At 48.4% G+C, this 24750-nt stretch overlaps 12 protein-coding genes across 12 annotated transcripts; 6 read left to right on the top strand and 6 right to left on the bottom strand.

Moving 5' to 3' along the window:
* Positions 1 to 664: 664 nt before the first annotated feature.
* Positions 665 to 1114, bottom strand: N7517_006901 (uncharacterized protein; the record flags this gene model as incomplete). The annotated part of the gene is made up of 1 exon (XM_056724631.1): positions 665 to 1114. One exon carries the CDS (start codon positions 1112 to 1114, stop codon positions 665 to 667), a length of 450 nt encoding a protein of 149 aa, XP_056580881.1.
* A 584-nt stretch (positions 1115 to 1698) lies between these two features.
* Positions 1699 to 2781, top strand: N7517_006900 (Phospholipase/carboxylesterase/thioesterase; the record flags this gene model as incomplete). The annotated part of the gene is made up of 2 exons (XM_056724630.1): positions 1699 to 2212; positions 2270 to 2781. 2 exons carry the CDS (start codon positions 1699 to 1701, stop codon positions 2779 to 2781), a joined length of 1026 nt encoding a protein of 341 aa, XP_056580880.1.
* A 494-nt stretch (positions 2782 to 3275) lies between these two features.
* On the bottom strand, positions 3276 to 4445 carry N7517_006899 (putative formamidopyrimidine-DNA glycosylase; the record flags this gene model as incomplete). Its single annotated transcript, XM_056724629.1, has 2 exons — positions 3276 to 3795; positions 3853 to 4445. 2 exons carry the CDS (start codon positions 4443 to 4445, stop codon positions 3276 to 3278), a joined length of 1113 nt encoding a protein of 370 aa, XP_056580879.1.
* A 454-nt stretch (positions 4446 to 4899) lies between these two features.
* N7517_006898 (MIX23 family protein) lies at positions 4900 to 5535 on the top strand (the record flags this gene model as incomplete). Its single annotated transcript, XM_056724628.1, has 2 exons — positions 4900 to 4972; positions 5033 to 5535. The coding sequence occupies 2 exons, from the start codon at positions 4900 to 4902 to the stop codon at positions 5533 to 5535; spliced, it is 576 nt and encodes a 191-aa protein (XP_056580878.1).
* A 644-nt stretch (positions 5536 to 6179) lies between these two features.
* On the top strand, positions 6180 to 8827 carry N7517_006897 (peptide alpha-N-acetyltransferase complex A subunit NAT1; the record flags this gene model as incomplete). Its single annotated transcript, XM_056724627.1, has 3 exons — positions 6180 to 6292; positions 6353 to 8320; positions 8373 to 8827. Exons 1-3 carry the CDS (start codon positions 6211 to 6213, stop codon positions 8825 to 8827), a joined length of 2505 nt encoding a protein of 834 aa, XP_056580877.1. The 5' UTR covers positions 6180 to 6210.
* A 479-nt stretch (positions 8828 to 9306) lies between these two features.
* N7517_006896 (Tim22-complex subunit TIM54) lies at positions 9307 to 10881 on the bottom strand (the record flags this gene model as incomplete). The annotated part of the gene is made up of 2 exons (XM_056724626.1): positions 9307 to 10727; positions 10791 to 10881. The coding sequence occupies 2 exons, from the start codon at positions 10879 to 10881 to the stop codon at positions 9307 to 9309; spliced, it is 1512 nt and encodes a 503-aa protein (XP_056580876.1).
* A 1409-nt stretch (positions 10882 to 12290) lies between these two features.
* N7517_006895 (Zinc finger C2H2) lies at positions 12291 to 12891 on the bottom strand (the record flags this gene model as incomplete). Its single annotated transcript, XM_056724625.1, has 2 exons — positions 12291 to 12348; positions 12425 to 12891. 2 exons carry the CDS (start codon positions 12889 to 12891, stop codon positions 12291 to 12293), a joined length of 525 nt encoding a protein of 174 aa, XP_056580875.1.
* Positions 12892 to 13667: 776 nt separating this feature from the next.
* On the bottom strand, positions 13668 to 14669 carry N7517_006894 (glycoside hydrolase family 16 protein; the record flags this gene model as incomplete). Its single annotated transcript, XM_056724624.1, has 2 exons — positions 13668 to 13809; positions 13861 to 14669. 2 exons carry the CDS (start codon positions 14667 to 14669, stop codon positions 13668 to 13670), a joined length of 951 nt encoding a protein of 316 aa, XP_056580874.1.
* Positions 14670 to 15505: 836 nt separating this feature from the next.
* N7517_006893 (beta-N-acetylhexosaminidase) lies at positions 15506 to 17341 on the top strand (the record flags this gene model as incomplete). The annotated part of the gene is made up of 3 exons (XM_056724623.1): positions 15506 to 15637; positions 15702 to 16877; positions 16928 to 17341. 3 exons carry the CDS (start codon positions 15506 to 15508, stop codon positions 17339 to 17341), a joined length of 1722 nt encoding a protein of 573 aa, XP_056580873.1.
* Positions 17342 to 18067: 726 nt separating this feature from the next.
* N7517_006892 (serine/threonine protein kinase CBK1) lies at positions 18068 to 20266 on the top strand (the record flags this gene model as incomplete). The annotated part of the gene is made up of 4 exons (XM_056724622.1): positions 18068 to 18702; positions 18784 to 19287; positions 19417 to 19893; positions 19954 to 20266. 4 exons carry the CDS (start codon positions 18068 to 18070, stop codon positions 20264 to 20266), a joined length of 1929 nt encoding a protein of 642 aa, XP_056580872.1.
* A 771-nt stretch (positions 20267 to 21037) lies between these two features.
* Positions 21038 to 21817, bottom strand: N7517_006891 (spliceosome assembly protein PRP11; the record flags this gene model as incomplete). The annotated part of the gene is made up of 2 exons (XM_056724621.1): positions 21038 to 21733; positions 21806 to 21817. 2 exons carry the CDS (start codon positions 21815 to 21817, stop codon positions 21038 to 21040), a joined length of 708 nt encoding a protein of 235 aa, XP_056580871.1.
* Positions 21818 to 22429: 612 nt separating this feature from the next.
* N7517_006890 (uncharacterized protein) lies at positions 22430 to 24417 on the top strand (the record flags this gene model as incomplete). The annotated part of the gene is made up of 4 exons (XM_056724620.1): positions 22430 to 22598; positions 22648 to 23095; positions 23148 to 23238; positions 23293 to 24417. 4 exons carry the CDS (start codon positions 22430 to 22432, stop codon positions 24415 to 24417), a joined length of 1833 nt encoding a protein of 610 aa, XP_056580870.1.
* Positions 24418 to 24750: the final 333 nt, after the last annotated feature.

Below are 24750 nucleotides of genomic sequence, written 5' to 3'. Positions count from 1 at the left end.
ACATAGGTTTATTCCGGTTCCTTGCCCTAATACACCCCAGGGCCGTCTCAAAGGGTTTATAGGCGTTCTTTTGACATGTACTTCTGTCCGCCATTGCTTTCAAGTGTGTTTAACCTAACCACCATGCTTCACTATTATAACAACTATTATCTGTTCTCTTCATCCATCGTCATCCCATTCTTTTCCTGGTACTCTTTACTAATTGGTACCATGAACTAGTCCTTTCACATGGTTTCACCAGGACCTTTGTTACTATACCGGAACACGGACAGGCGCCTCCCTTACTCGTCCTTGCCCACCTGCACTATCTAGGAGAGATATGTGATAAGGTGGTTAATGAGAATTTACGTCTAGATCTCCTATGAATTATTTGAGATCGACCTAAGAATAGACTTGCATTATCAACAAACGCGGAGCTATAAAACCCAAATAAAAGGTTGACCAAGACTGAGCATGAAAGCACAAATGTGTAGAGATGGAAAAGAGAGTGGTGAAGAAACATGTAAAAGGGAAACAAGCAATGGACTCACATATGCAGGAAAAAGAACAGTAACGGCATTGGTAAAGGGAATATGCAACATACCTTCAGAATTTCCAATTATCAGGAAATCCTCATCCTCACTCCCAACCATCTGCTGGTCGGGTGCACCTAGCCGCTACTAGTTTACTCAATGATCAGTTCCTCTTCAAAGGTTCCGGAGAGCAAGACCCAGTCATCATTGATTTCTCCAGTAGGAGAAGGCTCTTCCATCTGATTACAATAATCCTTGCTGGTACCAAAAGGAATCAGGCATTTGCGTTCAAGACCGGCAAGCACTTCTACCATCCAGCGTTGACATTCCTGAACAGGGACTGCTACTACCGCTGACTTGACTTTGTTGATATCATCTCCGGAAATTTGACCGATGTATTGCTTCTTCGATATACCGAAACTGTCGATTCTCTTCCCGGCTTCAATCTTGCGCTTGTAGTCCCGATTCTGTGTCGGACCTCCGACGACATGGTACCATGTACAATGCAGCGATCCATGGTTAGCAAGCAAAAGCATCCAATGCAAAGGGTCCTTACCTCTCCGTTGGCAGAATGCAACATAGACGTTCCAATAGTCAGCCATCTCCGACGAATTGATAATCTGGGTTGTCAAAAACGATCGAGCTTCTTCGGAAAGTGGGATGGCAATGATTCAATGGTAGGCTTGTTGATTGGTATTCGAATGAGACTTGAGACTAATATATTTTAAAGGCTGGGGCCTCCTAGACACTTTATATATCTGTCTCTTAATTGATTCTATCCCTTCGCATACAATCATAGACAAATACTCTTTGTGGGCGAATAATAGAACTATGGGATATAAAGCCCATTGTCTGGGATTGAGATGACTATAAACGTCAATAATTGGGTTGATATATATAGCTTTTAGTTATGTTTCGCTATCTCCAAGAACTAGTATAAAGCCCTTTGTCTGGGATTGAAGTGAGTATATAGTCATTGATGGGTGCTCTGATCTGCACGCTTGTGGTCTATTCGATTACCCCCTGGGCCTGCATGGATGACTATTCGTACAAAAATATCGAAAATAACAATGAAATTTCGCCGATCCTTGGCATTTAGAAATAACTGAAAGTTTCTAGCACCGTGCATTAATTTTGTCCATCCAAATTTTCATCTCTCTCTGTTTCTCCCTCAATGTCCACCAAAATGCCAAATGCATACCCCACCCCTCTAGTCATCCCACCGCTGGAAGAGCATACACACACTATAATTTCGCTCCATGGAAAAGGCAGTAATGCTAAACGCTTCGGTCATGTACTTCTTGCCGCTGCGAACCTGCAAGCTCGACTTCCCACAGTGAAATTTATCTTTCCAACTGCAAGTAAGCGGCGGGCAACGAGGTTCAAAAAGATGGCCATCAATCAATGGTTTGACAACTACTCAATTGAGGATCCGGGAGAGAGGACAGACTTACAAGTCGAAGGTCTCTGTGAGACTGCCGAATTTATTCGTGGTTTAATTAGCGAAGAGGTTCACATCTTGGGTGCGGGTAGCCATCGAAAGATCATCCTATGGGGATTAAGTCAAGGCTGTGCTGCAGGTGTATTCACTCTGCTAGGTGGCTGGCTCGACGCCAGTGAAGCAAGCACGATTGGAGCATTTGTTGGGATGAGTGGATGGCTGCCTTTTGAGCAGCAGTTGCACGAAATTCTCCGATGCGGTGAGATTCCTGCGTCCACTAGATAAGGCAAGGAGACTTCATACGATGATACCTCAGACTCAGATTCAGACTCAGACGATGAAGAGGCGGCCAGGCAACAGTCCAACATCGATGATGAGTCAGACGCAGATCCAGATGCCTTCTTGGATCCTGACTTGGATGAAAATCCATTTAGAAGAAGCAGCCCTTTGCATGATGATTTCGATCCCTTTGCTGACGACGAGGAAGAACCCTCGCTGCTTGGCCACGCTATCGGCCATGTTCGGGATATTCTTGATCTTCCAATGATCTCAACAGAGCAAGCGCAACCACAATCAAGCTTCCATCATCTCCAAATGCCCGTCTTTATTAGCCATGGCTCCGAAGACCCAAAGGTTTCTGTGGAATTAGGCAGAAATATGTCTCATGTTCTTTCAGCCGGTTTTGGGATGGATGTAACTTGGAAGGCATATGAGGGACTGGGGCATTGGTATCGCGTGGAGGACGAGATCGAGGATATCTTGAGATTTCTTCAGGATAGGACCGACCTGCCAGTGAAACAAATGCCACCCCAAGTCCGATGGGAGTAGCATGGTAAAATCCAATCACTGCTACTTGTTTAATTTACATAGACAAATAGTTGCCCGCTTATGCGGCCTTGTTAGGTCTTTTTGGTAGCCTTTCCAGTGGTCTTAGCGGATATTTCCTCAGATATAACTTATAGATCTTTCTTCCCTTCTTATTGCTACTGTTATAAGGAGAAGAAGACCTACCCGAAAATATATAGAAAATAGGCAATAAAAACGGCTTAAAATGTGCAAAACGACTCGTCCATGTATAACTAACCTTTGACTTTCTCATATACTGCCTCCTTTATGTTTCCTCCCTTATTGCAATGAGTTGCCTAAATTCATTAGTTGTAAGTTACTAAAAATAAACACTACATCGATCCCATGTAGGTAGGGCTAGTCAGTGATATAATATTGCTTTTTACTCAAGACAGGTCAATTTTATTTCAGGAGACTGCTGAGAATAGAAAATACAGAACGATTGCAGTCGCTAGTACATGGGTTTCATATACACCTCACTTAGATGTACGGGTAGATCGTCTTCTGCCAACAACAGCAGGCCTCGCCTTTTCCTCTTCAAAGTACTCACTCTTTACAGTGGGTTTCTTCTGTTTTGGAGCCTCTCGCTTCTTTGTCTCTGTCGTTTCTTCCGCTTCAGAGTCGGTTTCTTTCTTTAGAGCCGCTCGTTTCCGTTTCGAATTAGCTGGTGTGGATTTTGCAACGTTTTCGTCAATTTCCTTGGCGACAGGACCAGTCTTCTTCTGGACAGCTGGAACAACGGCACTTGTTCGACCTCCAACAGTAAGGAATGTGATCTTATCCCCATTAGGTAAGGCGGTGGGCTGGTTCTTCTTCCCCTTGCCCCAGCGGTGCTTGAAAAGCCAGTGCTCGGGAAATTTCTCTGAGTCTGCCAGTACACCAATAGATGTGGAGCAGACATAATGAATGGCAGAGTGTAATGCCTTGATCTGATCGGCATTCAAAGTGTTGCTGTATTGTTCTGGGTGTATCTTGGCATGATAGAGAATCTCATCGCTAAGAAATAATCAGCCTCTGTATATTTAATGGGTCACGATTGACTGGAAGACGTACCCCATCCAATTTCCGATTCCACTGATATTCGCCTGGTCGAGAAGAAGAGCCTTGATCGGGACTTTCTTCTTTCCCAGCTTCTCTGTCAGCCATGCTTCATTCACAGTGTCTTTATCGGTGACTGGATCAGGCCCATTTTCCTTGAGCGGAGTATGATTTCGGATCTCATCAGCGGGACAATCCACCAGTCTAATGCGACCAAGCCTGCGGGCATCCACAAATGCTGCCTCTGTTTTCGGGTCGTCACTTGTCTCCAGCAGAAACTTCCAATATTTGGGGGGCCACTCCTGATCTGCAGGCTTATCGGTTCGGTAGTAGTATGTGTCGGCATCCTTGATCTTCAACCAACCAGCCATCCCAAAGTGCATCACAGCATGTGGTGGTGAAGACATTGTGATCCAGAAATATTTCCCTTGTTGGCCGGCTCCCACGACCTTCTTCCCTTGCATTGCCTTTTGAAATTCGGCAGCACTGGTGCCAACTTTGCCAAATATGATATCATCATGTTGTGCTTGTACTTTGGCCAGCGTTTTCCCAACCAGGTGCTCACGAATGAAATGCACAATGCGGTGAATCTCAGCTAGCTCGGGCATGTTGGTATGATATTTCAAGTATGAATGTTAAAAACATGCAATAAATGAATTCGAGGGTATATACAACTGCTTTTTCTCCGAAAGACGATCTGGCATAAGCAGGAACGCGATGCTCCTAAGACGCGAGGACGCGCTGTCACGTGAATATAATTGAATGAGCTAGTCCCAAAACAGCCCGGAGCTTAAGGCTGATTACGGCATGACGACAATGGTCCACGGAGAGCTTGCTCGGACTATTCATGAATGTTACCAACAACTATCAGTTCGTTACTCGTGCTCATAGCAGATAATACTGGGTTTCAGTGAAATCTAGTTCAATATAACACTACCAACGCTACGCTATACAACACCGTTGGACGACTTCCATTAATAACGTTACACACTTCCTCACTACAAACTGGAGTGGTTCTGGATCAAGTCGAATCGAGAAGCTGGGGAGGAAATTCGTGGGAGGATGTCACAGGCCTCATCCACAGCCGCTCCGGCGCTGACGCCTCGGTTCTGTTTTGACGAGAGACTACTGAGAGGTGCGTTTGGAATGTGACGTCTTGATGCCAGCTTATATTGACTTTCCTATTTTTGCTCAGACTTTCTCCGACTCTCACGATCTACCATCGATGACTCGATTACACAGAACTTAAACGCGTTGATTACACCAGCCCAGGAGGGATTTGACCCATCATCAACAGCGGTGCGACGAGCCGAGTCCAGATCTCAGATCAACCCAGCAGATTGCCAGAGCTTTAAAGATAATGTGCTATTTCCGTCATGGCAAACGAGATCAGACGTTCTCACTTACTGCGCTGGTGTGGCTACCAGTCCGGATCCCGACGATCCCGACTTGATTCTCCGGCAAACAGAATCTGCCCGAGACCGGGAACGAGAAGTCGATGAACGTCTGGACCCTTACTCTGCTCGCTTTTTTCCGCGTGAAGCACGGACTGAGTCATTGGCCAATTTGATTCGCAACGAGCGTACTATTGAAGAAATCATTCGGGCCCGAACGTGGGGTATGGTGTCAGAAAAATGCAGTGTCTCTTCTACTTGGGAAGAAGCTCTGAATAGCTGGCGCCATTCGCATCAGAAATAAGTCCTTTGGCAGGGGCGTGCTGCAGTACACTAGAATCACTGTATAACTCAACTCTTCTTTAGAAACGGGGAGGCCTCACCCCAAATTGTACATTTTTGAACACAGTCCTGACATGGTTTTTGCTGCTATTTGTTTTATCCTTGCTTTGCTTGCAATAGAGCAAATTGGGGTTGGATTTTGGATAGAAAGGGAGAGAATGGTATGATGTATAGTCCGGAGATACTACTTAAGAGAAGTGGCCTACGCCATAGACTGTGGTGGATTATAGGATATTAAGAGTAAGTGGGCATCCCTTTCAAGTTCAGCATAAAGAAAAGAATGCGATACCTTTTTGCTGTCCTCGTAAGTCACTCAAAAAGAACATTGAAGTTACATCACATGTACACAACAAACCACGTGTGCATCACGAGATATGCATTTCACACCCTATACCGCCTTGATGAAAATATACTTGAGCACAAATATAGAGACAATAAATTTATGTATTTTAGCCTTGTCTAAAACCCACAATTTTAGTTCATTTACCTGCTGTCTCCTGTCTCCTGAAGAAGTTGGATGGTTGCTATCTTATCGGCCTATTAGCTCTGCCAAGATCGGACTCGGAGAAGTCGTCCCCCGCACACATCGATTCCTCACTCGCACAAGTCAGGTCCCTCGACGTCAGCATCGCCCACAATGCCGGAAACATTGAGCACCAAGGACCATTCCTTGTTTCGTCAAGTGGTTCACCACTTTGAGATGAAACAATATAAGAAAGGTTGGCCTCTGAAGTGACCTTGAACTACCTAGGCCTGTCTAACCACGTTTTACTTCACAGGCATCAAGACAGCAGACCAGGTTCTTCGCAAAAATCCCAAACATGGCGACACACAAGCCATGAAGGCTCTGAATATGAGCCAGATAGGGCAATTGGAGGACGCCTTTGCGCTCGCCAAGAAGGCTCTCCAGAATGATATGAAGTCGCATATCACCTGGCACGTCTACGGGTTGCTATTACGCCAGGAGAAGAACTACGAGGAGGCAATCAAAGCATACCGATTTGCTCTGCGCCTCGAGCCTGAATCGCAACCTATTCAGCGCGATCTGGCACTGCTCCAGATGCAGATGCGGGATTACCAGGGATATATTCGGAGCCGCAGTGCGATGCTGCAGACCCGTCCAGGCTTCCGCCAGAATTGGACAGCGCTCGCGATCGCTCATCATTTGGCCGGAGATTTGGCAGAGGCCGAGAAGGTTCTGACTACCTACGAGGACACATTGAAGGGTGCCATACCACATGTCGCCGATATGGAGAACTCGGAGGCCATCTTGTACAAGAACACTATCATTGCGGAGACTGGAAACCTCGAGAGAGCTCTAGAGCACCTCGAGGCTGCTGGATACCGATGCCTTGATGTGCTTGCAGTCATGGAGATGAAGGCAGATTATCTTTTGCGACTGGACCGCAAGGCCGATGCGGAGGCGGCATATGCAGCTCTCCTGGAGCGCAACCCAGACAACTCGATCTACTACAATGGCTTGATCAAGGCAAAGGGCATCCCCGAAAGCGACCACAAGGCATTGAAGGCTCTATACGATGGGTGGGTGGAGAAAAACCCCCGCTGTGATGCTGCTCGTCGCATTCCTCTCGATTTCTTAGAAGGTGAGGATTTCAAGCAGGCTGCTGACGCCTATCTGCTGCGCGGGCTGAAGAAGGGTGTTCCTTCGTTATTCGTGAACATCAAGCAGCTTTACATTGACCCGGCCAAGCGTGACGTGGTACAAGAATTGGTCGAAGGATATCTCTCCGAGAAGGTATCGAACGGCTCCGCGGAGTCGAATGGGGACAACACCGAGTTCTTGTCATGCACATACTACTTCCTGGCTCAACACTACAACTATCACCTCAGCCGCAACCTCCCCAAGGCCATGGAGAACGTTGAGAAGGCCATTGAACTGTCACCCAAGGCTGTTGAATATCAGATGTCTAAGGCACGGATCTGGAAGCACTACGGAAACCCAGAGAAGGCAGCAGAAGAGATGGAGAAGGCTCGAATGCTTGATGAGAAGGATCGCCATATCAACACCAAGGCGGCCAAATACGTGCTCCGAAACAACGATAACGAGAAGGGTCTGGAACTTATGAGCAAGTTCACTCGCAACGAGACTGTCGGTGGCACATTGGGTGATCTCCACGAGATGCAGTGCACTTGGTTCTTGACCGAGGATGCCGAGGCGTTCCTCCGACAGAAGAAGATTGGTCTTGCCCTGAAGCGCTTCCACTCGGTTTATAACATCTTTGATACCTGGCAGGAGGATCAATTCGACTTCCACGGCTTCTCTCTCCGCAAGGGAATGATCAGGGCCTACGTGGACATGGTGCGCTGGGAAGACCGCCTGCGTGAGCACCCCTTCTACACAAGAATGGCTCTCGGAGCCGTCAAGGCCCATCTACTTCTCCACGACCAGCCGGATCTTGTGCACGGACCGATGCCCAGCGCAAGCAATGGAATTGATTCTACCGATGAGAATCAGAGGAAGAAGGCTCTCAAGAAGGCCAAGAAGGAGCAGCAGCGCTTGGAAAAGATCGAGTCTGACAAGCGCGCAGCAAGGAAAGCGGCTGCGGCTACCGCCAAGAGTGCGGATGGAGAGACCAAGAAGGAAGATTCCGATCCTCTGGGCAACGCCCTGGTCCAGACTCAGGACCCTCTGAAGGATGCCATGAAGTTCTTGACACCGTTGCTTGAGTGCAGCCCCCAGAACGTCGAAGCCCAATGCGTCGGCTTTGAGGTCTACTCCAGACAGAGTGAGTTAATTTTAGATTCTAAGACGGAGCCCTCATGCTAATTCGATTATAGACAAGCAGCTCCTTGCCGTCAAGTGCCTTGCGGCCGCCCATTCCATCGATCCCTCCAATCCCACTCTTCACCTTCAATTGCTTCGCTTCCGCAAGTCTCTCGAGAGCCTTGCCGAGCCTCTTCCTGAGAAGGTTGCCGAGGTTGTCAATGCCGAATTTGACAAGCTTCTTCCAAAGACCCAGAAGCTCGAAGAGTGGAACGAGTCATACCTCTCGGCCAACAAGGGCAGTGTCGCACACGTGCAGGCTGGCCTGTCTGGTCGTCAACTCCTGAACCCTGAATCTAAGTCGCAGTGCGAGCAAGACCTACTTGCTACCCTCGATTCCCCCGATATCACTATCGACGAGGCTGTCATTGCTTTGGACATTCTGACCAAGTGGGGCAGTGATAAGACTGCTTACGCCGAGAAGGCGAACAAGAAGTGGCCTGAGTCTTCGGTCTTTGTGCTGAATTGATTTGATTAGAATCGAGGACCGTGTGAACTCCCAGCCCCATCCCCGCTTCGATCAGAAGTTGCCTAGCTGCCTAGCAATATAACAGAGTTGCAGGAGTTGGGACAACAAAAGGAGGTTTAAAACATAGAGAAAGACACGGGGAGAGCAAATATACTCTGGTATTGGCCGATGCCAAGTGGAATGAGTATGCAGGTGCTGGGAGAACCAATGTACCAGTATCTATTGCCAACCAAGCAAGTGCTAAACGTAGAAGAATCTACTCCAAATTTGAAAAACACCGTTTCCATCAATGTACATTTCTAAAATGGGACATCAAACGCCTTTAATATACAAGCCGAGGAGGGAGTCGCAATATGCTAAACAAAAAAGACCAACACATGCCGTGTTGAATGCCAGGGGAAAATCCATCCCGTAACCGTTATAGTAAACAACCAAATTTCAAATTGTGAAGATCAGGCAGAAAACGTCTGAAGGCCTCTTCACTGTGTGTCTTCTCCATCAAGGTTACCCAGAATGGGCTTACGTCTCAGGGCCTCATCACTCTCGCCGTAGCCATAATCGATCCACATGCGCTTCCAGAAAGGCACGGGAATCGGCCGCTCCTCGCCAAGAATGTATTCCTGTTTCTCAGCGATGCGTTGAGCGCGCGCCTCATCCTCCGGGGCAAGGGTAGCGCGCTGCATGCGCGAGGCAATGCGCGGATCAAGCACCATATCATCAATCCACTCGCGCTCTTTCTCCTCGCCTTCTTCGCGCTTGTGCGCAGACTTGTGCCACTCACTTTCAGCAGCCTGCATTACGGTCTGCTGCTCATAGTTGCGAGGGGGGAGATCGGTGAACGAGCTGTCAAGGGAAGGGGTGGGTTCGACGCTGGCGGCAGTGGGCTCATTGTCTGCGCCGAAGGTGTCTTCGCGGTATGGGCGTGCGCTATTCGCGAGGACAATTGCGGCAACTTCGCGCCCGACGTCCTCGGCAAGGTAACGTTGTGTGAGGAAGCGGTAGACTCGGACCGGGGTGTTCAGGAATCCGAGAAGATGGGGGAATTCGACTGGGGTGGAGCTGTCAAAGGACTGGGGGATAGTGTGGGGGAGGTTGGCGGATGAGTATTCGCTGGGGGAGATGTATGCAGGAGTAGGACCGGCTGGTTTGGAAGGCTTCTCTTCTTCCTTCTTCTTTTCTTCCTTCTCGGGTTCCTCGATCTTAGGCTCAGGGATCTCGTCTTTCTTCTCTTCAGAGAACTCGGGGGAATCGATGGTCGCAATCTCGGGGTTCGAGAGACCAGCGGGTTTGGCCACACTGACGTCCTCCACTGTATCCGCGGTCAACTCCTTCAACTCCTCCGGAGACGGAGCCGGCGGATCCAAGGGGCCAAGCCAGCCCTCGTGCAAGCCCCGGATATACTCCTTCCAGGTGTGCCGGCCGATGACCAAGTCACCCTTGGGGCCCGGTTCGTCAGTGACCCCAATGTGTTCCCGGGTGGCAGCAACGACTGCCTCCACACCGACCTCCTCAACAGCTGAGCTGGGCTCTCCGGCCTTTCGGCGCTGCTTGCGAATGTTTTCCGCCATGCCGGCTCTCACGTCGCCCTCACGACGCCCTTCAATCACCGTATAGTCCAACGCCGCGGCCACCAGGATGGGCTTGACATATTCCTTGAAGTGATCCCGGGCCACGCGCAGGCCATCTCCCGGTGGTGCAGCCAAATATACTGTCATTTTACGGCGCATCTGGTCAACTGGCAGAGTTTCCTTAGAAATGTGAGCCACAAGCTCCGACCACTTTTGTTGCACGCGACGCTTCTCCCGACGATCGTATATAAGAGCACCGGTGAATGATCCAGTGATAGTAAGGAAGATCATCCAGTTGCGAGAGGGCAGTTTGAATCGCATATTAGGGAGGCCTGTTGATCACAACGGTGTTAGCATTTTTTTGGACCATTAAAATCTGGGGAACAGAGACGTACCCATCATTTTGAACGCTGGGTTAGGCGGCTTCGGCGCCGCTTGGGGCTTGCCAGCGCCCGACGGCGCAGCAGAGCTCGATGAGTCTGCCATTGGGTTGTAAAATGGAGAAATGGTCTATATGTATAAATAACGTACACCCGGGGCATGCTCGTTCGGGGAAAATTGTTGCCGCGGGATTACCTTATCCCGATTACACGTGACTTTATATAAACCTCATCCGAGTCAGATCGCCGAGGTCGACTCCTGTGAGATGTGAGTATCATTTTAGGCTCCTTGTCATGGTTATTCGGATTTCTAGTCACTTGAGTCTTTTTGTCTTATCTCCCTAGGGGTATTTCAATTCTCTAGGCGAATCATACCAGAAGCAACTGCCTGGTAACACAATCCCGGTGATCGCGTTGGGTCCCTGATTGTTTCGTGGACGCGTGTAGGTTTCCCAAGCATAGTGTATTTAGATACATCAATTTTGTGGAGTTCGCCTCTGTCGGGGTTCAGCCTAAGCACCGGGGTTCAAAGCCAAGCCGCTTCGCTTAGGTCAACAGGCAAGATCTCCGTACGCTCTTTTTAACAGCGCTCGTGATATGAACAAGTCATCCGTTACCATCCCTTGCTTGCTATCGTTATTTCCGTCCGGTAAATGATGCCTGGATATGTAGGAATAATGATATCACGGGTCTGCACGCTAGGATGTCCGATCGGGCTGTCGAATCGGAAAGCCGCCGACTGTTCTAGTGAGTGTGTTGTAGCGGTAATTCCCTACGAGGCGATCATGGTCGCCAACAGTTTTCTCAGCCAAGAGCCTGCTACATGCTGAAATCAATAATCGGATTGCAATGTGACTGGTGTCTTAATTTCCCTAAAGCCCGTAAGGAATCTACTACCACTTCCTCGTACCACTTGGCTTTTGTTCATTTCTCCCCTTCCTCTTCCCTGCATTGTAGGCTGAAGCCAACTAAACAAATCGCAACCTAATTCTTGGAGTCGCAAAGAAACATAGTCGTTGGTATTTGCTTACTGTCTACAGAGAATAGAAAAATATCATGTTTCCACGCATTCCGCCTTGCATCTGGCATATGGCGACCCATCCATTTACTACATACGTAGTTTCGAGACCTCATCCTAAACCCTACCAATACCATGCCTCACCGACACGAAAACATGCTAATACCATATCTGCTGTTTTAGAAGCCACGGGGGTGTATTGAAATGAAAATGCAGCTGGAAGGACTGCACTACTGTCATCGGTGAAGAGACATCAATGGTGCGCCATGTCAAAACGCTCCACATCGAGAAGGGCGCGTTCTCTTGTCCTCTTTGTGGCCGTCCTTCCAACCGCAGGGACAACTTGAGGAACCACATTACGACGGTTCATCAGTTTCCAACCTATTGAAACTGCCGGGGAGAGGCGATTTGTTAAAACTTGGCGGTCTTACTCCTGATATCCATGACATTGTGGGTTGATATGATCCAGTTTGACATGGCCCATCAGCGATTTTTTGTCAGAAAATGTCAATCGGTGCCTGTGGCTGCAGTTCTTCCAGTGGCATTGTATGGTGTCTTGACAGTTCCTAGAGTGATGGTTAGCAAGACATGAATATTTCTCACGATAGTACCATGGCGATAGATGGCTTACCCCTGGCTTGGCCGATGCTGGAGATATTTATAAGATGTCGCCTGTTCCCCGGACTGAGTATAGCCCCCGCTGGATGCCTGTAGGTTCATATGTGTATGTCCGGAAGGGACGGCCATAAATGTATGGGGATCGTATCCGGTATAGGGAGCGCTCGTGTGAGAGACCTCAGTGACATTGTATCCCTCGACCGTAAGGTAATTCGTGCCGTTGCAAATTGGAACCTGGGCCAAATGATTTAGTTGAGCGATGTTCCATGCACAGGGTTGGTCGGTATTTGAGACTAGATACACCCAGGACTGACTCCCACTCCGGTCGTATTGAGGATGAGTCGTGGTGGGCATAGGCAGCCCCGTGTCCATACATGGTTGATAAGCATCAAAATCACGATCACGGTGGGTGTCAACCAAAATCAATCCATTGTTACCAAGCTCGTTTGCATTGGCCAAGTTGTGGTATGAATGTGTCATTGTATCGCGCCACCAAGGTAGAAGACAAATGCAGAGTTAGCAGAAGAAAGGGTAGCTTAATCGCTCAATATGCCACGATATGGAGTTTGGATCAAATTTGGGCATTGAGTATATATACCCGTTGTGGAGGGGAGACACATACCTCCCCTCCCTATGGCAGTTTCGAAAGGCGAAAATACAATTGACAGGCCTGCAGACACTAGGGATTATTCAAGGTATAATGCATATCACGGGAAAGCAAATTAGTAAATCATCTCACACTCACCAATGGGGATTATCGCAGATATATGCATAAACCCAGATGGCAAGGGGCAAGATAGACACTGCCCACGGTGTGGGGAGCGGAAATGTTATAAGTGGAGAAAAACGTGGCTGTCCCCTTCGTACCAAAAACCTTAAAGAGCCTCACACTAGACCTAAAATGGCAAGTTTTGAATCTTCCAAGGTTGGGACCTTGGAAACTTCCAGGGCTGGTAACCTTGATTTCCTGAGGCCAAGAATCATTGCGAAACCTCCCAAGGTCAGCTGCAGCCGCTCATCTGATAAACCTCCTTACAGCTTAGAGACCACATTACATTACCTATAAAGTATATAACCGTGACCAAACATAGAGAGGTCAATCGCCTGATAAATACGTTAGTATTGATATAATAAACCTATACGAAGAATGAAGTTGGAGCTCGTATTGCATATATAGTCTCTCGGTGTTATATATCTAGCTGTGGCCTAATCTGATTTTTGCATGAGATGGCCATCCCATCCCCGAGATCGAAGCCCTATTTGGCAGCATTGCTCCATTGGTATACTTTGACAGAGTTGATCAACCAATACGCATCCCAGTATGCCGACGGATTCTGAGCCACATATTCCTTACAGGTAGCAGCCTTCGCCTTACACTCGGATGGCCACTCACTTCCACTGGTATGTGTTAGCCTAGCTCTTAATGCATCAATGAATATTTTCTCTTACGCCCAGCCACACAGGTTCGTGTTGAATATAATGTCGTTGCTCTTGAAGTGAGTCGCAAAGTCGCAGCCTGAGGCCACGAACCGGGTCAATGGCTTGCCCCAAGTGGGTGGTGCTGGAGCCCCTTTCGTAATGTCCGCCGGGATGCTGCTACGGGGGAAGAACCAGACCGAGATGTCGCTCCTTAGCCATTGTGTTACGTACACGCCACCATCGACCGCGTTGAAGCCGTCCCCGTAGGCCTGGGTATTTGTCGACGTCTGGGAGCAGCCGCCAGAGGAGGTACTGCTGTCACAATCGGGATCGACGAGAACCGAGCCAGCTGCCGAGCCAGTATTGGTGACGGTGCAGTTCTTTCCAGAGTGCAGGGTGATGATAGGAGTTTTCTGCATGTTGACGCCTTCGATGATATCAATCTCGCCGCCGTTGGGCCAGTCTGGACCACTGGTCCAGTAGGCCGGCCAGATGCCGCAGGCATTACCTGGCATGTGGGCGATATCAGCGATATAAAGCCCGTTGGTAAACACATCCTTTGTGATGACTCTGACGGATTGTCGACCTCCAGTTGTGTTTTCAGTTGTATTATCGACGCCTAGGTATACCTTGCCGTCCCGAATACCTGCCAGAGATTTTGCCTCTGCGGTTGCAGCATCCACATATTGAGCAAACCCGCCAGATCCAGTGCCGTTTCGGAATTCAAACCCGTCAAAAAAGTTCGTGGTGTCGTACGTCTTGAACAACGCATATTTCGCCGTGACCGTCTTTGATAGCGCAAGCGTAGCAGCGCTAACGAGGGTAGAAAGTCGAACCATCCTTGAACGTCTTTGACTAGATACGAATATTGAAAGATACAAGAGTCTATAGGAGAATGAATATAACTCTAACCACCATTGCAATACTCCTTCCTTATATATTTTTGAGAAGTCAGTACGACCTTAACCACCATGATAGCAAGACAGGTCATATTGTACTATAGCTGCATATGCAATTGGTGAACTTGGTTGCCATACGCCACTATCATTACGTGCTTTATAAAAAGGTTTAGTCTTCCGGTCGAGTCCTCCTATAGTTAGGGTTCTATTTGTTAGGAGCGGGGTATGTAACAATAGAGGATAGATTAAATCTCCGCGTCTTATTACATGTAGAGTGAAGCTGGTGTTACATCGCAACACGATATGGATAGGATAATGTCTATCAGTGGGTCGACTCTGGTCACTCAGCGATATGCGTCATCATAGACCTGGGGTTGTGAAATATGTCGAAATGTATGAACTATACTTAAACTTTATACGTACATACATAAGTAACTTTGAGCTAGTAACTAGCTCCGGCTCTCGGTGGCCCATAACTAAAAGGGTTAGCGTAATGTACAGTGCTTATCATTCTATATTATCTAGCTTACCACATTCAGTAAGAGAACGACATATATGCTAAAAGCACCACATGATTTGTAGGAAATTAGTAGCGAGCTAAAGCCCCGAGTTCCAAGTGTAACCTTGTACAACCCTGTAATCCTCTAGCGTTCCTGCATCATCACGACATCCGACATATCAAATGACCCCCGATGACACCGACTAGTAGTTAGATTTATATATAAAGTGTGCATCTGCAGCAAAATATCTGTGACTTTCCGTCCATTTGAATCATTATGAGGTTCTTTGCCTTCCTCGCCTTTGCCGGCCATGTGGCGGCCTTATGGCCTGTCCCTCAATCTTTCACCAACGGAACTTCTACTGTTTGGATTGCGGAGGACTTTAAGGTCTCATATAACAATCAAGATGTAGGTTTATACAATGGTACTTTTTTTCTTCTATCAAACAGCTGACAAGGATCTTCAACCACAGCTTCCGCGCCCAAAAGCTGGAACCAAAACGATCGCAAGCTTGGAGATTGTCGCGGCCGCTGTGCAGAGGGCTCGTGAATCTATCTTCGCAAGTAGTATTGTTCCTTGGAAGTTCCATCCACGCAATGAGCTGGATAAATATGAACCCCCGGCGGCTGGCCATTCAAAGACGTATATCCGGAGACTCCAGATCACCCAGACGACAAAAGACGACAAATCAACATTCAAGCCCCTCGCAGGCACAGTTAATGAAAATTATAACTTAACTATCGGAACTAATGGCGAAGCAACCATCTCGGCAGAATCATCTACTGGAGTTCTCCGTGCTCTGGAGACTTTCACACAATTATTCTATTCGCACTCGGTCAAAGGCACTGGCGTGTATTCCAATCTCGCCCCCGTCAGTATTAGTGATTGGCCAAAGTTCAACCACCGAGGCTTGGACTTGGATGTTTCCAGAAACTGGTACCCCAAAGAGCACATCCTCCGGACTATTGATGCCCTTTCTTGGAACAAATTCAATCGTTTCCACATCCACATGACCGATGCACAAGCCTGGCCCCTGGATGTCCCCGCGCTACCAGAACTATCTAAAAAAGGAGCGTATCACGATGGACTATCCTATACGCCTCAAGATGTCGAAGATATCCAGATCTACGGTATCTACCGTGGTGTCGAGGTTATCATTGAGATAGATATGCCTGGCCACACAACAGCCGTTGGATTCGCATACCCAGAGCTCGTCACCGCATTTCGTCAGCAGTCATGGCATGATTATTGCTCTGAGCCCCCTTGCGGGCAACTCAAGCTTAATTCCACGCCGGTCTACGACTTTGTCACCAAACTGTTCGATGATGTGCTACCCAGACTCTCTCCATATTCGGCATATTTCCACACAGGTGGAGACGAGATTGAAAGTAGCGACTACCTTCTGGATGACACTGTCAACTCCAAGGACGTCGCAGTCATCACCCCCCTACTTCAAAAGTTCGTCGACCACAGTCATGACTTGGTCAGGAAAGCAGGCCTTGTACCAATTATTTGGCAGGAGTTGCTTCTCACATGGAATCTTACCATTGGAAAAGATGTCATAGTTCAGACCTGGGATGGTGCTAAAGCCCTTAACGCGGTAACTTCGCGAGGACACAAAGCTCTCTTCGGAGATACCGACAGCTGGGTTCGTGAATCGTCCATGCCAAAATTTTGCCAATTGCTAACAATATTTAGTACCTCGCCTGTGGTCACGGAAAATGGTTCAACTTCGAAAACGCCGATATCCCAGCCAACTACCCGTACGCTGACTTTTGTTCACCCATTAACAACTGGCGTGTGGTGTGGGAATATGACCCAACCGCTTCTCTGTCTGCTGAGCAGGCTAAGTTGGTTATTGGAGGCGAGATCCATCTCTTTAGCGAGCAAAGCGATCCATCAAACCTGGATCCGATGGTCTGGCCACGATCGTGCGCCGCGGGAGAAAATATGTGGTCTGGGCGGAAGACTCAAAGCGGGCAAAATAGGAGCCAGATTGACGCAGCTGTAAGATTGTCTGATATGAGAGAGAGGATGGTGCTGCGGGGAATCACTCTTGCACCTGTTCAGATGGCGTGGTGTACACAATATGGTGGTGACTGCACGTGGTGAGGCCTCAACCTGACTGGAAGACGAGATAAAGAACATAAAGTCATTTGAATTTCCAATGTCAGAGTACAGATGTCTTCCTCCAAGCTGTATAAGATAAAATATCTCTTCTATCTCGACAGAAAATCAAAGATATTATAAGTACTGCGTATGTATGAACACAAAGCATGATAGAGATAGGGCTAGCAGGTGGGGGCATTTCCGGAGCTCACGTGTCAAGCTTATATAATACCTTCAGGGGTTTCAAGGTTTCTTAAAAGCGGCAAGAGCTGAGTACTAAATCAGAAGAAAGTCAAAAAGTTGCAGAAAACTGCCAGAGATGTACTGAGCACACAAGGCCCTGAATTCTAGTGACACTCAGGGGCTGTTCCCAGAGGGCTGTGATCTACTGGAACACCACAAGCAAGATATGTAAAATAAATTTTCATCTTATAAAAGATCCATTAGCACACTAGCACATTGGCAATTCCCCCTCTCAATCTACTTAGCCTGATTCTAATAAATTGGATAAAAAGAAAAGTATCACAGACATTAAGAACAGATACAACAGTTGTTTGGGGTCAATGGAGTGGTGTAAAGATGTAACATGTAAACAATAGTCAACCAGTCACGCTGGGGCTAGATTGCCTCCTGAGCCACCGCTTCTTTAAACTCCCCGCCCTCGTCTTCAACTCCCACCTTTCTTCACCCCCATCTACCTTGAAAAGTCCCTTGGGAGTTCGAGTCAAGATGGATCCCAACAACAATAATCGCAACAACATGAATTACGGCTATGACCGTAATTACAATGCCAACAACCGCGCCTATCCCACTACCCCCTCCGCCTTCCCCCAGCCCATCTATCAGACTCAGGGGGCCCAGGAATACGTCGACCCCTCCAATCCAGCTTACGCTCCGGGTTATTTTATGCCCAACAATTACCCACCCCAACAGGTACAGCCGCAGTATGCCCAGCAGCAGCAACATCAGCAACAACAACAGTACGCGCAACAGCAGGCGTTGCAATCGCCCCAACCCGCGTACCAAACACGCCCGGGCTACCCCGACGGCACCAATGGTCTGATCCAGCAATTCTCCAACCAGGACCTGAACGCAAACCGGGCAGGATTTTTCAATAACCGGGCTGGCTCCCCAGCCCAGCGGCCTCGCACCGCCGGTGGCTCCCCCGCTCAAACACAGGCCCAAGCATCACACCTGATCCCGCCCGTGCCCCGCAGCCCTCGTCCACCCTCCGAGAACGAAGAGTTGCAACGCTTCCCCGATCGGTACTCCGAGAATGTGCACAAGCGAGGCAAGGCGGCAAAGGAGCTGGTGACTGTGTTCTTCCACGAGAATATCGAACGGGCCCGTGACCGTAACATGCGGTAAGTATCCATGTTCTAAATGGAAACCCTGAAATCTTGTCCCGGACTTCTGACTTACACCTATGATGTTCGCCCCTACAGATCGGCAGAACTTGACAAAACAATCCGTGAACCCAGTGTCCCCGTCGAAAAGAAGCGCCAGGATGCCGACGTGATTTCCAAGAGAGAGTCTGACTTCCTTCGGTTCCTGCGAACAAAGGAGACACCGGCGAACTTCCAAACCATCAAGATTATCGGAAAGGGTGCTTTCGGTGAGGTCAAGCTCGTCCAGCGCAAGACTGATGGCAAGATTTACGCCCTCAAGTCGTTGATCAAGACGGAAATGTTCAAGAAGGATCAATTAGCTCACGTCCGTGCCGAGCGTGATATTCTAGCGGATTCGAAGGATAACCCTTGGCTGGTGAAGCTTCATGCATCGTTCCAGGATGCTGCGTACCTTTACCTGCTGATGGAGTTTTTGCCCGGTGGTGATTTGATGACTATGTTGATCAAGTACGAGATCTTTTCTGAGGACATTACACGGTTCTACATGGCCGAGGTCGTGATGGCAATTGAAGCTGTGCACAAGCTTGGTTTCCTCCATCGGTAAGTGATACTTGGTTTTTTGGTTGCGAGTTGAGACATTGGCATGTGCATTGCTTTTCTCTCTAATGAAGAACAAGGTGCATATGTCAACATACAAGACAGTCCATACTAATAATCATTCTTGGGCAGTGATATCAAGCCTGACAACATCTTGCTTGACCGGGGTGGTCACGTCAAGCTTACTGACTTCGGTCTGTCGACCGGTGGCAAGAAGACTCACGACAACGCTTATTACCAAAACCTTCTCAAGAACTCTACTTCCAAGGATCGGAACCGCAACTCCGGATACTTCAATGACGCCATCAATCTGACAGTGTCCAACCGTGGTCAGATCAATACCTGGCGAAAGTCTCGCCGTGCCATGGCCTATTCCACTGTTGGAACCCCAGATTATATTGCTCCTGAGATTTTCAACGGCCAAGGTTACACTTATCTCTGCGATTGGTGGTCTGTTGGTGCTATCATGTTTGAATGTCTCGTGGGCTGGCCTCCGTTCTGTGCCGAAGACACAAATGACACCTACCGGAAAATCGTCAACTGGAGAGAGTGCTTGTACTTCCCTGATGAACTGGTCCTTGGACGTGACTCTGAGGCGTTGATCCGAAGGTAAGTTCTGATCTGCCTATCCAAAATCTAAAAGGACAACCCGCTAACTGAACTGTCTAGTTTCTTGTGTGACCCAGATCACCGTATTGGCAGCGAAGGTGGTCAGCACGGAGGCGCGACGCAGATCAAAAACCACCCCTTCTTCAGGGGTGTTGTTTGGGATCAACTGCGCGGCATCCGTGCTCCCTTTGAGCCTCGCCTCAGCTCGAACATTGATGTGTCTTACTTCCCGATTGATGAAATTCCTCAGGAAGATACCAGCGCGATCCACCGCGCCCAGGCTCGTGCCATGCCAGACTCACAGGAAGCAGAGATGAGCTTGCCATTCATCGGCTATACCTATAAGGCTTTCAATGCCTTCCAAACCACTTAGGTTTGTTGTGCTCCGAGTCTGACCGATTCCGCGAGAAAATGGAAGCAAGCAGGGCTTGCATCCTTTGTTTCTCAATGTCTTTTGTCGGCCAGAAAAAAAGCTCGGTTTTGTTTTCACCTCGTTACGCATTATCATTGAGCATATCAGCGCGATGTTGTTTTCCCAAATCATGATCCATCTCCGGTCTCACTTGTTGATACATACATATGTATCTAACGCCTTGCATGCCTTGCATCTTTCTCAAGACGATACAAATACGACTTGTCAGAAAGACCCAGCTGATTTAGGATAGTCAGGATATTACCCTAAAGAATAAAATGCATGTGTCTTTTCTGACTCTATCTGCCCTTATCACAATACACAATCTTCGTAAATTCGATGGATATGCAGCCGTATACCTTTCAAGCCTGTTAACAGAGAAGACGACTGCATTTCATGTTAGTAGCTCAGCCGCAAGTACTGACTCGGCTGGTTGCCCAATGCTATGATTACTGTTCTGTGGACTCTCTCAGACAGCTAAGTAATACATAGGACCATAAAGAATATTGGAAGTATTGTTGATGGCATGTCTGCCATCAAAATTGAATTTCAATTGTCATGAAAAGCGAGTCGCTCGAGAATCAGATAAAAACTAAGTATCAACATGGAACAACCCCGAAACGCCTATCCTGATTTCCGCCATGGAGACAACGATCAACTTTTGATGCATGTCCAAAAACAAAGCAGAGCAAGAGAGATAAATGAGCAAAAAGGGAATCGAAAGAAAATATTTCAAGTCTGCATGGGCGCCAGACCAGGCACACCACTGAACATCTCTTCCCGCTCAGTCTTGAACATAATCTGGATCCAGAACTCTTTACTATCCTCATCAAACCAAGTCCAGTAGCGTTCATCCCGACGATCGATTTCCCTAGCCTGCAACTTAAACGCACAAGTCTGGTAAGGCTCCGCCGCAACAACCAAGTATTGGTACTTATTATCGGGAGTCTCAACCTGCTGCTCGAAAGCCGACATGAAGCGCACACGAGGCGTAACACCCGGGGTGATCTCCTGGAACTGCAGCTGGAACAACAAGCCCTGCTGGCGTGTCAGAGGGTCCAAGATCTTGGTGATTTTGTATCCCGGCCGGCCGATCTTGATCAGCTGCTTCTTGACTTGCACGCCCGCGACGCCGGGCATAGACGATTGGTCTTGGTTCTTTCCTTCGCGCGCCTCGCGCGCCGCTCGTCGTGCAAGGTTCGTTTGGTGCTTGCGGCCCTGCGTGTGGGCGAGGTAGGAGCCGTCGTTCTGGTGTACTGTCAAGCAGAGTCGGCACTCGAATGTTCCCAGGTGGTTCTTGAAGATATAGGGATCCTTTTCGACATCCATTGTTTCCATTGCGAGCTTGCGCAGCCGCTCGCGTCGGTCGGCATTGGTGGCGGATTTGGAGGCGACGCCGCCGCCGCCGAATTTGGAGCCTGCTCGGTTCTGCGGGATGTGTTAGCATGATAGGATTCTAGATGAAGGATCTGGCAATACGCCAGGTCAATGTGTACATACCTGGTAATCCATCTTGTCGGCGCTGTAGCTTGAAGAAAGTTGGCGGAGTTCACTATCCAGGTGTTTTGCGAAGGCGGTATCCGCAGAGACCGCCTTCCTATCGTAGCTAATATAGCACTGTCAGCCACGGCAGTTATTACTATGGCCGTGGCCTTGGTGCAACATGCATATCTAGACATTCATATATTATGGCAGTATTATCTAGCTTTGGTCTCATTCTTCGGTCATTCAAAGATGCTTGTAACATCTGAATCTCCCAAATGTGAGGAAAACATACTGGGACCTCCAAAGTATTGGGCCATATTATCAAGCATAGACCGCCTTCCTAATGGATATACCTTTTTCTACATGCTAAAACATGTTCCTTCATCAGCTTGCTTTTGTAGAAAAAAAAGCCTTGAAAAAAGGTTAGCTAGCTGTAGTAAAGCTTTAGAGCTATATATGCAGTGCTTTGTTTAAGATTAAAGAAATATTCCTGGTCTTCAGCCATTAATCCAAGTGAAGCCCAGGTGAAATGCCGTTGATTATATAAGCTGGCTGTTTGGGCGATATCATGGATAAACAGTACAAAGTAGCCCTCATCAAAACACTTGAACAAATGACCTGGTAGGTCTGGCTTGAGCTATGAGTGTCCCAGTTGTAGGCCAACGTCGGTCGTTCGATGGTCACCTAAGTACTATTCGCTATGTGGGCACCGTTCAAGGGACCACCGGTGACTGGCTGGGTGTTGAATGGGACGATGCAAGTCGAGGCAAGCACTCAGGAGAGCATAAAGGCGTCAGATACTTTTCATGTATGAATATCTCACTTTGAAATCTGAATCATGGCTAACCTGGCTTCAGGCAAAAGCAAACTACCCACGGCGGGGTCTTTCGTTCGCCCCTCCAGGCCTTCGGACCAGCCTCGGAGCTTTCTAGAAGCCCTGCGGGAGAAGTATGCTTCTGAGTCTGTGAGTGGCCTTTCTAGTAATGCCTTGACTGGTGGAACAGTTCGAGGCAAGGCAATCGAAATTAGCGGCAAGGTTGTTGAAGAGGTTGGCTTCGACAAAATCCGCAAACAGCTCGCTGAGCTCCAACAGTTACGCATTGTCTTGCTTGATGGTTTACGAATTGCCGGGGTTCTTGCATCCTACAATCAGGCTCAAGACTCACATAGTAAGGCAGCACAAAAGATTGGAGAAACTTGTCCCAAGATTACGGAACTTGATCTCAGTCGAAGCTTATTGAGTCAATGGCGTGATGTTTGGGATATCTGCAATCAGCTTAAGCACCTGAAACGGTTGAAGTTGAGGTAAGTCTCAAAGTTGGTCAGCTTGTCGATGGTAGAGCTGACTCGACAATAGCGGAAATCGATTTCAAGCTTTGGAGGATGATCTGACCTTCAAGGGGATCACCGAGTTACATTTAGAAGAAACCCTGCTGAGCTGGGACGAAGTATGTGGCATATGAATCACAGATAATCTTGAGCAAAGCTGACTTTGGACATAGATTGCTGCCATTGCATATCGATTCCCTAGCTTGACATCTCTCACAGCATCTGCGAACCAGCTCTCTGAGATAACTTGTCCACTCCCTAGCACTATCACAACATTAAACCTCGAGCACAATGAGATCACCTCAATATCAGCTCTTCGGCATCTCGCCGCACTTCCAAAATTGGAGCACCTCTCCGTTCGTGGCAACATCATCAGCACCGTGAACCAAAACACCACAGATACAACCCTAGACTTCCAATTCCCGCCAACTCTCCGATCCCTCGATATATCCCGCAACAACATTACCTCCTGGGTCATCTTCAACATACTCCCTACAGTCTTCCCAGGCCTGACCACCCTCCGAACCACCGCCAACCCCCTCTTCGACCAACCGCCCCTCCCACCATATGTCACAGAAGCATCCAAACCGATGACCGTCGACGAAGCCTTCATGCTAACCCTATCTCGCTTCCCATCCTCCCTCATCATCCTAAACTACAGCACCATCTCACCACAAGACCGCTCCAACGCAGAGATGTACTACCTATCCCTCATTGGCAAAGAACTATCCGCCACAACCGAGGAAGAAGAACCCGCCATCCTCGCCACACACCCGCGGTACAGCGAGCTGTGCGAGCTGTACGTTGAACCGACTATCACAAGAGCAGTCGTGTCGGATTCCTCAGGTGCGAGAGTCATCCATCCGCGGTCTGTAGCAGCCCGACTGGTCAAGATGGCGTTCCGTCTGCCACTTGAAAGCGACGAATCCAAGACCCAAGTCAAAGAAATCCCTGGCTCGTTTGATACGTACCAAGTCAAGGCACTTGTGTCGCGGCTCTTCGGGCTACCGGCGTTTGGGTTCCGGTTGGTCTGGGAGACGGACGAGTGGGATCCTGTGGAGAAGGAAGTTGGCGATGAGGCTGTTGGTGAATGGGATGAGGATAGTGAGGATGAGGGTCGACCTGATATTGGCTCTGGGCTTGAGACAACGGGCGATGATGGCCCTGATAAGAGCCGGTTTGTGCGTAGGGAGGTGGAGCTGGTTGATTCGACGAGGGATATCGGGTTCCTGTTTCAGAATGAAGTGGGAGAGGTTAGAATTCGGGTTGAGATTTCTGATTGTGCGTCTACGAGGTAGTCCTTCGAGATGATAATCATTCTACGCCTAGCCACTTGATCATGTTTTGCAGTATTTCCCTGGTTATACGTACAAAAGTCGTCTGGACGGTTCAGGCTTCATACAATATTATATATTGTAGAGTGATAAGCCCAGAATGTCTACTCGCTATTATTTCCATTCCTGGGTGTTGACAGAATCCAAGTTCTCGCTAGGAAAGTGCTCGAAATTGGAAGGTGCAACTCAGTACTACTCCATAATCAAAAACCAGAGGTAAAAAGCACTACAGAAAATAAACGATTTCGAGTGACGGACATTATCCGGTCTATATGTACACAAAGACAGATGGAGTCA

The sequence above is a fragment of the Penicillium concentricum genome, assembly GCF_028827145.1.
Source record: "Penicillium concentricum strain IBT 3081 chromosome Unknown utg000002l_segment0_segment0, whole genome shotgun sequence".
Taxonomy (NCBI): Eukaryota; Fungi; Ascomycota; class Eurotiomycetes; order Eurotiales; family Aspergillaceae; genus Penicillium; species Penicillium concentricum.
The sequence above is the reverse complement of the archived record's forward strand: the minus strand, read 5'-3'. Positions and strand labels throughout refer to the sequence as shown.